The sequence below is a fragment of the Lathyrus oleraceus genome, chromosome 3 (assembly GCF_024323335.1).
Source record: "Lathyrus oleraceus cultivar Zhongwan6 chromosome 3, CAAS_Psat_ZW6_1.0, whole genome shotgun sequence".
In the NCBI taxonomy this organism is placed as follows: Eukaryota; Viridiplantae; Streptophyta; class Magnoliopsida; order Fabales; family Fabaceae; genus Lathyrus; species Lathyrus oleraceus.
This window is the reverse complement of record NC_066581.1, coordinates 116,047,194-116,059,465: the sequence shown is the minus strand read 5'-3', so window position 1 is coordinate 116,059,465 and position 12,272 is coordinate 116,047,194. Positions and strand designations below refer to the sequence as shown.

The 12,272-nt window shown below is 32.2% G+C and overlaps 1 protein-coding gene across 1 annotated transcript; it reads right to left on the bottom strand.

The window, feature by feature from the left end:
* Positions 1–1,049: 1,049 nt before the first annotated feature.
* On the bottom strand, positions 1,050–5,212 carry LOC127125692 (histone deacetylase HDT1). Its single transcript, XM_051054495.1, has 10 exons — positions 5,058–5,212; positions 3,958–4,028; positions 3,651–3,867; positions 3,501–3,527; positions 3,347–3,388; positions 3,095–3,261; positions 2,376–2,474; positions 2,219–2,309; positions 1,456–1,576; positions 1,050–1,364 (listed from the first exon to the last, which is right to left on the bottom strand). Exons 1-10 carry the CDS (start codon positions 5,068–5,070, stop codon positions 1,304–1,306), a joined length of 909 nt encoding a protein of 302 aa, XP_050910452.1. The 5' UTR covers positions 5,071–5,212; the 3' UTR covers positions 1,050–1,303.
* Between the last annotated feature and the right edge of the window lie 7,060 nt (positions 5,213–12,272).

Here is a 12,272-nt window from a genome sequence, read left to right as displayed (position 1 = left end):
AAGACATATGCAAGCTGCATATAGAGTTATACATTACATAAAAAATTCTTCATCTTAGAGAAACAATATCATGCGTGTTTCTTTCTCCTCTTTGATTGACTTCTTTGTTTCTGAAAGATGTCTCTTTGATTGGCTATTTATACTAGTCAAAAACATGTCTGTAATCATTTTCATAATCAATCATCATCACCACCACCCTCTTTCTCTAGCTTCTAACTTTTCCTTCATAGTCAAACAATAAATAGAAAACCTGAAAGCTGAAAATGACTATTGGAAGTCATTGGAAGAACAAGGCAATTGTGGAAGAGAGTGCACCTTTGTTCTTCCCAACTTCAAAAATGTAGCTCAAAGCCTTTAATGGTTCTGATTTGCCAAGTTGCAGTATAACCAAAAAATGTGACAAGTTTTTGAGTTTTCCTAGATGATTATGTTAGGGAAACTAAATTATTATACTAGGATTTCCTTGTTTATTTATTTTCTTGTTTATATGTATAATATTCATCGTTAATCAATAGCAAAGTCAAGCTCAAAATATTATTTATTCACATTTTCTATATCACATTAAAGGAAATTCCCGTTAATTTGCAGGAATTTAGATATCAAATTTCATATTACATTCCCCCAATTTGGAGAGATCCAAAAGGTGTTTTAGAGAAATTCTATTCCCCTTTCCTCCCCTCTTTCAAAATTTAAACCAAACAGATTTATTTAAAAATATTATTTCCTCTTCCCTCCATTTACCCCGAACCAAACATCCCAGTAGGAGTTGCAGCAAACCCTTTCTAGTGTAATTACCTAAATGAATGTTTGCCAAACATTCTCTAGAGTTTCTTAAACATAGCTCAACCTTGTTTTTTACCAATCTACGCCGATTTTTTAGTAATGCACAAATACATCTAACATCATCTAGAATAACAACTTCCTCGCCAAATCATAGTAACTCGAGAGTCGACTACTCAAAAGTCAACTAATCTCAGCTTTGAAGCCCCATACTCCCCGGATTAAGAAAAACATGAACCTACTCATTCATCAACTTTTTTTAGACCCAATTTAATTGGAACGGTATTATGATATTCTTAAAAATCAAGTGAGATCAAACAAATCCATTGCAATATGTCTGAAACTCCCAACCACATTGGAACCAAATAACCCGTAACTGAATATGACCATAAAATCAAAGTCAGGATTCAATCTTGATAATCCAGATTGAATAATTCTCTTAACATAAAGAACATCGGCCAGCTTTCCTAAATCAACAGGTGTGTATTTCGAAGTCACCCTAGATCCAACAGCATCAAGATGCTCACTTGGCACTGTGCTTGGCCTTATTATGAGAACCCAGGGCATCTTCACTCTTAAATGACCTGCAAGTCAAATTATTTATTTTTATAAATTGACTTGTACAGAATAAGGAGATGAGGAGGCTAATAAATGAAAATAGACAATTCCAATCACCTGTTACAAGGTTTGCAGCTGTAATCCCCATTTGACTTTGGAGTCTGCTGCTTGTTATTAGCTGATTTTAGAGCCTGCTTAGGGTAAGGAGTATCAACATGGACACTACCACTAGGGCCACCTGAACATGTCAGAATTCCTATCATTTCCTTTCAGTTCTACTTTGTTAAATAACATGCATGCATGACAAACTAATGAGCCAAACAAGGTTAACACTGGCAGTCTAACTTTTGTTTTCTAATTCTAATTGGGTCTTTCAGTTTTTTTCACATTTTATTGTGATTTGACAAAAACACAGTTGAGAAAGAAAAATGAGTCAAAAAAATATTAGACATGTAGTCGGGTAGTTTATCTTTATTTAAGCCCAACATATGGTAAATAGTTAGCTCCATCAATACGCAAGGTCATGAATGAGAGAACATTGTGGGGAAAGAGACACATGCAAATTAAAGAACCTACGAGAGCATGAGAGCATAAGTCGTATATTCCACATAACAACTTTCCCACGGCAAGGCAATTTTATGTAAAAGTGGTGAAAGATGCTGCTGCTATGAACTACCCACAACAAGGCAATTTTATGCAAAAGTAATGAAAAACTATGAAACACAGACTCCGACACCGATAATTTCAAAAACATTGGACACCAATCTAGAGTATGCAAAATCAGTGTCAAACAAGGCTTGGGAGAGGGGGTTGAAATCATTAGACAAATTTAAAATTATATTAAATAACCCGGAACAAGTGCAAGGAAAAAAAAACTAACCATTCTTCTCAGGAGTAACAAACTTTGCCTTCTTCACAGGTACAGGAGTTTTCTTTGAAGATTCATGAACTCTCTTACTGCTCCCTTCAGCCTAAAAAAATTCAAATCAAATTCAAATTCAAAGACAAAAATTAAGCACTATATAGTCCCTCTTTACCTTCACCAGTGTCTCCTCCTCATCAGAATCATCAGAATCATCGTCCTCATCGCTATCATCGTCATCTTCACTAATTCCAATATGTCCATTGGTGGCAGGCTAAACAACATGTTACCGCAAAATTAATGGAACTAACAAGAATATGAATTCTCTAAAATCTCCTTCGATAAAAACTTTTGTAATAAAAAAGACCAAGCTCACAGCATAATATTAAATAATGTCACCAAGATAAAATACCTCTAAATCTATCATTCAATTAACAACTATATTTCAAAATTATACTTGGACCACATAGTTGATAACAGATTCTGAGGAGAACTTAGATAACAATTAATAACATATTCTAAGGAGAATTTAGATAACATTTAATAAAATTGATCAATAATAGATGCATTCTAAAGTCATAAGTTGTTATTTTTATAAGTGGTTATCACATGAATAATCACAATTTTTACAAGTGATTATCACATGAATTATCACACGAATGCTTTAACACCAAGTTGCTACCATATATCTAGCAGTAGTATGTATAGCCATACACTTTGGCACAAACATTTACATCAAGTATTCTGCCCTTTTCTAGCCAATTACTGGTGCACAGATTTATTTTTCCAAAGCAATCTATTTCTTTAATAACATCAAATATGTGATCCGATTTAACACGCATTTATTCAATACCAATTAGAGATTATACTACACATTCTAGATTATGCGGATACCTTCTCTTCACCAGAATCCTCATCAGAGTCAGATTCAGATTCAGATGATTCTTCGTCATCTTGATCACTAACATCCTTTTCATTCTTTATTTGATCCGATGTTTTCTTTTGTTTAGTTCCATTAACATGGGGTTTGGCATCACTCTTCACCTCAAACTCATGTTTCCCTATATAAATGTTTAGAAGAATATAACTCAAGAAGAAACTTTTATATGCCAATACATATGCATAAGATGGATAATAAATATCTACCATTGGCAGCAACGTTAATTGGAATATCTTCCTCATCAGAATCTAAAAGAAAAATGATACAAAGTGGTGAGAAGCAAATAAAATGTATAATAATAGTAATAATAATAATAATAATAATAATAATAATAATAGAGAATTAAGTAGAGTATCTCACCATCAGAATCTTCATCCTCATCATCAGTAAAGATAAAAGAAGAATAAAGTTAAGGATATGCAAAAATGTTAGATATCATCAGAATACAATATTGTCAGTAAAGAGAAAATTAGATCTCATGACAACATAAAATAGTATGAAAAGGATATGACACGTTCGCAGATTCAAACTTATATCCAGTAAAGAAGACACTTCCATATTTCCAGTTATGGGATAGCTCAAATGCCTTCTCAAATACCAAATCATAAGATGTCTGAGGAAATTTTTCTGAAGATAGTGTTCCAAGTTGAACCTTCTTATCACCAAACTTCACATATAGGGATACTGGTTCATTCCCTTTATCCTTGCTGACCTCCCCCAGACATGCCTGTCATGTAAAAATTTGAGGCCATTTGTACAAAAACTACACCAATGAAAAGTAAAGACAATGTTTATTTATCATGATATAAGCATATACCGATGAAAGATGGATAATCTTGTTTTCTTCTGGGTCAACCTTGAGTGATTTCCCACTTTTTACCTCAACACCTAAAAGGATTGTGAATAAATATCTAATGTTACTTTTGCAACCAGAAGGAAAAACCCAAACAAGGAAACACAGTATTACTTTTGCAAAGGCAATAACTATTATTTAACAAAATAACAACATGTTGATTTAAAACTACTTTTGTGTGGGGTCCAGTGTAATAGAAACTAATGAGGTTGAATTGATCTACTGATTGAGACCAATTGGTTACTTCTAAATCGAGTTCAACAACATAACTAGACTTCTGATTTCAGTCATTACTCATTAGCTGACTCGGCATAAAACAAATACTGCTACGAAGTACTAAAACATTCAGCCATCACTTAGATGAACTACTCTATTCAAAGGAATAAAACATTCAGTCTATTTGAAATGATTTCAGAACTTAAATTTGTGTTTCAGTTATCAATTATTTACTATATTTTTTCCGATTGAAACATTTAGGTCAGATATTTCACAGGCAGACACATTCAAACAGTTTTACACAATACAATACCATGCTTAAAAACAAGGTACTGCGGTGAAGTTATTTTAGAAACTCCATAACTTCAGACAAATGATCGAAGTGTAAAAGCGCTATCACATCATCTACAATAATGGAAAATGCACAAGTCTTTTTTCCGGTAAAACACTATATTACCGCAAAGAGGAAATACATAGCAATGGTTTGTTTGATGATAATTATTATTAGGGTTTGGCACATTTCTGCCATTTTTTTACAAGAAATCAAAAATTTGCAAACCTAAACGCATTAATCATTAATCACACGGTAAAATACAAAAATCAAACAAAAAAAATTAAGCATCAAGAAATATGATTGTTCAACATGCATCGTAAAAGCGCGATTACAACAGATCTAATAGAAATCGAAGAAATGCTAGCCTCCGCGATTCTTTTTTCAAGAAAAAGAAAATCAAAAAGTACTACACTAAGAAAATTTACAGTAAAAAGGAGTGAAATAACGAAAACATTAGAGATATAACAAGGCGAATTAGAAGAGGTGAGAAATGAGGACGAGACGGTGTTGTTACCCCAAAACTCCATGACTGCAGAGAGAAATAGAAAGCGAGAGCGAAAGCTTGATCGAATGAGAAAGAATTTTCTAGAATAACTGAATAGCGCCGAGTATTTATTTGATGGGAATTTGACTGGGTATTTTTGGGCAGTGTTAGAGGGACGTTTTTATAGAATATATTAGGTTATAGTACTATATTTCTTTCTTTTTTTTAAAGAAATATAATTATGTTTATATTTTTTTAGATGAGAAAGGGATGGTTTTAATTTAGGAGTTAGTTATTAAAAAGTTAGTTCACATTTTGATTATTAATTATTTTTAATTAATAGATAAAAATAATTAATAATTAAATATGGAGAGAGAAAAATAAATTGATCAAATGATAATTAATTATTAATTATTTTTTATCATATATTCAAAATGAATTAATGGTTAAGATATTAAGTTAGTTTTAATAAAAATATTTCCACTCTTTTTAAAGAGATTAATTACTATGTATTATCAGTGTAAAATGTTTTACACAATCAATTCATCATCATCACCCGTTTACATTATTTTATAGATTTTTAAAATAAAAGTCAAGCTTATTTCAACATCCAACGGCTATGATTAACTGACAAGTGTAAAATCCTTTTATATTGTTATTGTATTTCAATTAAATCATTTTTAAAATGAATTTAATTGATATACACATATAGTGTAAAAGACTTTTTACATTGTCAGTTAATCACAATCATTGATTTATTTAAAATGTTTGACTTTTATTTTAACTACTTAAAAAGTAATACAAACGGATGATTGTGATGCATTGAAGATGTAAAACTTTTTATACTGTGCATAACAATTAATCTCTTTTAAAATATATTATTTATTTTAATAAAATTTTACACTATTATCCAATAAAAATTTATTAATATGTTATGTTATTAACGTAATTTTAAAATACACGCGTAATTTGACTGAATATACGTCGTTGATAATATAAAATTATTTTATATATATTTATTATTTCTTTTTATTTTATAAAAGATGCACAATTATTTGTTTGAATAATTAAACCTATTAAGTAAAATAATGAGAAAAGTAATATTAAAATACTTTTTTTTTTGGAGCTTTCTTCCCAAATCTAGAGTAGAGATTTCTTTTTTACTTTCATGTTTGAGTTCTTCTTTCCTTTTATTGTGAATCTAATAAATAGGGATTCTTCAATATATCTTATGTTTTTTTTTTAATTTTAAAAATACTTTTTGATTTCGAATTTTCAAATTCATACATATTTGAAATACATAACAAATTTTGAAACACATCAAAGCAAATATATAAAAAAATGTACGTATTTTAAACTCCGGACGCGTCACGCCATATCACACCCAAATTCTATTCCCTGTGATGTTTCAAGATTTGTCGGGACGTCGAAATCTAGATTCTTCTTTGATACTCCCTCTATCTCACAATGAGGGACACATTTGGAATAAAATATTATCCTAAAATGAATGACTTGTTTCAATTTATAATGCATATTTTCCAGTTTTACATTCTAATTAATATTACTTTTATCGTTATCAATACATGATAAGAGTATTTTAGTAAAAATATCATTATCTCTTTTTTCTTTATTCCTTTTTCTTAATATGTGTGAAATGGTCAACTAGTTGAGTCATTGTGGGACGGAGGAAGTGTCACTAATTAATAACAAACTCATTATGAATACAACCTCCAATAATGTTAAGGAGTTTTTTTATTATTATTTTGAAATATTAAACATACTATGTTATCACAAAATCAGAAACAATTCCAAAAAAGATATGGATAAAAAACATAACTTACTATAAATATTTGTTATCACTAACACAAAATACGTAACATTACGTAAATATATGTTATCACATTATATTTAATTCTGCTCCATTATATTTAATTCTGCTTCGTTAGTTTTATTTTATCCAAACAACCCCCTTATAGGATTTTCCACTATGATAAAATGCTCTTTGAAATCCACCATAGGGTTTGATGTTTTTATTTTGTAAGCAAGTGGGTGGTGTTATTTCTTGTTTTGTTGATAGATGTTTCTTTACGGTGCTTAGTGTGAGACTTGTAAAGAGCATTTTATCATAGTGGAAATTCCACTAAGAGATTGTTTGGATAAAATAAAACTAATGGAGTATAATGAAATAGAATGGAGCAGAATAAAATGAAATGAAACATAAACTCCATTCCATTGTTTGGATATTTTATGATGGATTGGAACTAATATCTTATTTCACTGTTTAGAAATTGGACGAAGCGAAAAACATTTTAATTTTTTATTTCATTTTTACACTTTACTTCAAAAACATCAATATGATTGATGAAAGTGAAAATTTGGAGGATAAAATTGTACTTGTGTTAATTTATTCCATTCCATTAGATACGCCTAATTTGGGTGGATTGAAAAATTGGCTAATATATTGTATTGAATGGAATGAGTTCCATCACATTCCATTTTATTTCATTCTATTAATTTTTTGTAAAACCAAATAATGAAACATGATATCATTCCACTTTATTCCATTCCATCCATTTCCATTAATTCAAAGAGACCATAAGGGAATAGAGTGACTAGATGCACCTTTAAGTTGGTAAAGGGAACTAGTATAAACCATTGTATATTCTTTGCTCTATGAATTTTAAATTATGCATTTTAACTTCTTCCTAAGAAACATTAATATCACCGCTTCCGATAATTTAACAAGTTAAGAAACTTAGTACAAAAATGAGAAATATTTAGCAATCTTAATTCACCCCCGTCTTAGATTGCATCTCATAGCTACAATGGAAACAACCTTAAGAATATTGCTTCCTCCTCAGTCATTAAGATTCATAGCGTCCCATAAATCTTATAAAAATTTATAAAGGCGAGTGTACAGGTATTCATGATCTTTGTTGGATTAATTTATCCAGCACCACTGGTGCAATTCGATGAGCTTAATATCCTAACCCATGGCGCCTACGATGTGTTAGGGACAATCCATTAAGGGCTCTTTGCTATAAGGAAATACATTTATGCCCTCACTAACAACAATTGATTTTATCACGATGGTAGGCGCTTGATCCAAAAATTGGTATCAGAGCAAGGTCATGGGTTTGCATCTCGTCGACTGTCACTAGAGGGAGATTGTCAAATTTATCTATCCAGCGTCACCTGTGCAATTCAATGGGCTTAACATGTAACACCTTATTTTCCGGCTCAAAAATTAATAAATAAAATATAATTATATTCAAGTGGGATGTCACTTCATAATCCAAGAAGTCTGAATGTTACTTCATTTAATAAAAAATATAGTCTCGTCGCACCTCAAAAAATAATGCGATCCCTCGCGACGGACGCGGAAAATATTGTTCGAACAGAGTCGTCACCGAACTTTATTTATTCCAATGAAGGAATAGGGAAATATCGATAAAACTTTTAGAAAATAGAATAATGGTTGTTGCAACCATATTCGGGTTCGGGAGTCGATTACGCAAGGGGAAGGTATTAGCACCCCTCACGTCCGTTGTACTCAACGGAAACCTTTTAGTCTAATTTGCTATTTGAATGTTAGTTGAATGTTACTTGCTTTCTTCAAGTGATTAAATATCGATAATAGAGATGGATGGAAACCTCAGAAGGGGGGAAAAGAGAGGTTTTTTATTAGTGTGCTCGCGAAGATACATTAATCTCCTGCCTACATATCCTTATGGTGCAATAAGGAAATCAGAGCATTTGTAGTTCGGGGACTACGATTGGTTGGTGATTTTTATGAATGACTATTTAGATCGCGTTCTAAAGGCTAAACATTGACTTGTCTACTCTCGGTGGAGGCTTAAACACTAGGTTGTTGTGCGTATTAGAAAGGATTAACAGTGTTCTTTTTTAAAAGAGTTTCGGTCACGCGGGGGTGATAAGTTGAATTGATGTGTTTGATGTTTTGTTTGAAATGATTTCGATCGCACGGGGCGAGAAATTAGGTTTGATGTGTTAAGATACTTTTGAAGAAGAACGACGAAAGATTGAGCAATATGGTGCACACTAATCGTCCAATTCTTTCGAGGAATAACAAGGCGAGCGCCTCATATTTCCTTTTTTGTTCAGATTATTACTGAAAGTTTGTTTGCAGACTTTGAATATACGCGGTAGTGAGGCGTACGCCCCCACTTTCTTATTCAAGGAACAATAAGGCGTGCACCACTCATTCCTTTATCCAAGTTTATTTAAAGTATTTTAATCGGAGGTCGAAAGAAAATCGAGAAAATATAGTGAGCGCCAGTCGATCAATTATTCAAGAGATGGTGAGGCGAACGTCTCCCATCCTTTATCAACCGATATTTAATTTATAAAAGATATGTTTTTTAGGTATTATAATTGTTTAGAAAAATGATTTAAGTTTCTAAGATTGCGGCTTTAATTGGAAATCGATAATTTGAGCAATATGGCGAGCGCCAATTATTCAATTATGCGAGAGATAGTGAGGCGAACGCCCCTATCTTTTTATTATCCGAAATTTAATTTATAAAAGAAATGTTCTTAGTGGTTATACTAATTTAAATTTGCACGATTAATGTTTTAATTAAATGACGAGAAATTGAGCAATGTGGCGGGCGCCAATCGTTCAATCATTCACGAGATGGCGAGGCTAACACCTCCCATCTTTTTTATTCGAAGTTTAAAAATGTGTTTTAGAAATCATATTAATTTGTCTTGACTAAAAAATACTCGACGTTGGATCGAGGTTTGAGTGCGTGTTTGGTGAATAAATTATGGTGAATCAATCATCTACTCGATTCACACAGGTCATGGGTTTGAATCTCGTCGACTGTCACTAGAGGGAGATTGTCAAATTTATCTATCCAGCGTCACCTGTGCAATTCAATGGGCTTAACATGTAACACCCTATTTTCCGACTCAAAAATTAATAAATAAAATATAATTATATTCAAGTGGAATGTCACTTCATAATCCAAGAAGTCTGAATGTTACTTCATTTAATAAAAAATATAGTCTCGTCGCACCTCAAAAAATAATGCGATCCCTCGCGACGGACGCGGAAAATATTGTTCGAACAGAGTCGTCACCGAACTTTATTTATTCCAATGAAGGAATAGGGAAATATCGATAAAACCTTTAGAAAATAGAATAATGGTCGTTGCAACCATATTCGGGTTCGGGAGTCGATTACGCAAGGGGAAGGTATTAGCACCCCTCACGTCCGTTGTACTCAACGGGAACCTTTTAGTCTAATTTGCTATTTGAATGTTAGTTGAATGTTACTTGCTTTCTTCAAGTGATTAAATATCGATAATAGAGATGGATGGAAACCTCAGAAGAGGGGAAAAGAGAGGTTTTTTATTAGTGTGCTCGCGAAGATACATCAATCTTCTGCCTACATATCCTTATGGTGCAATAAGGAAATCAGAGCATTTGTAGTTCGGGGACTACGATTGGTTGGTGTTTTTTATGAACAACTATTTAGATCGCGTTCTAAAGGCTAAACATTGACTTTTCTACTCTCAGTGGAGGCTTAAACACTAGGTTGTTGTGCGTATTAGAAAGAATTAACAGTGTTCTTTTTTAAAAGAGTTTCGGTCACGCGGGGGTGACAAGTTGAATTGATGTGTTTGATGTTTTGTTTGAAATGATTTTGATCGCACGGGGCGAGAAATTAGGTTTGATGTGTTAAGATACTTTTGAAGAAGAACGACGAAAGATTGAGCAATATGGTGCACACTAATCGTCCAATTCTTTCGAGGAATAACAAGGCGAGCGCCTCATATTTCCTTTTTTGTTCAGATTATTACTGAAAGTTTGTTTGCAGACTTTGAATATACGCGGTAGTGAGGCGTACGCCCCCACTTTCTTATTCAAGGAACAATAAGGCGTGCACCACTCACTCCTTTATCCAAGTTTATTTAAAGTATTTTAATCGGAGGTTGAAAGAAAATCGAGAAAATATAGTGAGCGCCAGTCGATCAATTATTCAAGAGATGGTGAGGCGAACGTCTCCCATCCTTTATCAACCGATATTTAATTTATAAAAGATATGTTTTTTAGGTATTATAATTGTTTAGAAAAATGATTTAAGTTTCTAAGATTGCGGCTTTAATGGGAAATCGATAATTTGAGCAATATGGCGAGCGCCAATTATTCAATTATGCGAGAGATAGTGAGGCGAACGCCCCCATCTTTTTATTATCCGAAATTTAATTTATAAAAGAAATGTTCTTAGTGGTTGTACTAATTTAAATTTGCACGATTAATGTTTTAATTAAATGACGAAAAATGGAGCAATGTGGCGGGCGCCAATCGTTCAATCATTCGCGAGATGGCGAGGCTAACACCTCCCATCTTTTTTATTCGAAGTTTAAAAATGTGTTTTAGAAATCATATTAATTTGTCTTGACTAAAAAATACTCGACGTTGGATCGAGGTTTGAGTGCGTGTTTGGTGAATAAATTATGGTGAATCAATCATCTACTCGATTAATTAATAACCGAATAGGTCTCATTGTAAGAAAGCCCAAGAGCAATCTATGTGAGGTTGATGGTGATGCTTAAAAGCAATCGACTTACAAGGATTTGGAAATGGGCTCGATGTTGAGTGGAGGATTGTGTGATGTTAGTGAGTTAATATGGTTTTGAATTGATGATGAATTTGACAAGTTTAGCTTGGAAGTGATTATGAATTGATGATGAAATGAAATAGTTTTGGGTTTGAAATAACGTAAAATTGTGATAACAAAATTAATTGACTAAAATTCAGTTAATCTATCTAATTAAGGTAATTAAAAGTAATTATCCAAATCATTAGATTAAATATTGACATAATCCAATAATTAAGTTAATTAACGAAATTATCTAATTTAATTAGAATTTTAATTAATTAATTTAATAGGTGACAATATTGGACCCAAAATAATCGAATTTGAATCGGGAATCATGTGCTCATAAACCGGTTTGTACATGACGACAATGAGATTGGAATGTCGTATGTGAGATCGAAATACGGTGAAAATGTACAATTGATGTATTGAAATTTGGGTGGTATAGCGATATGAGATTGCCGAATCCATTGATGGAAATCTAATTTCTACCATAACAAAAACAAAAATGAATTATATTTACAAAGTTCATAATAAGTTGCCGAAGTTAATAATGCTACGAAATAATCGGTAAACAACTATGTATACTTGTAAGACCCCAATTTTGGCCCTAAGAT

What these genes read in the sequence shown, in the direction of transcription:
- LOC127125692 (XM_051054495.1), bottom strand. An exon ending in AGGAGGAGACACTGGTGAAG is followed by an intron (nt 2,310 to 2,375) that starts GTAAAGAGGGAC and finishes GAATTTTTTTAG; the next exon opens with GCTGAAGGGAGCAGTAAGAG. An exon ending in TGTTACTCCTGAGAAGAATG is followed by an intron (nt 1,577 to 2,218) that starts GTTAGTTTTTTT and finishes TGACATGTTCAG; the next exon opens with GTGGCCCTAGTGGTAGTGTC.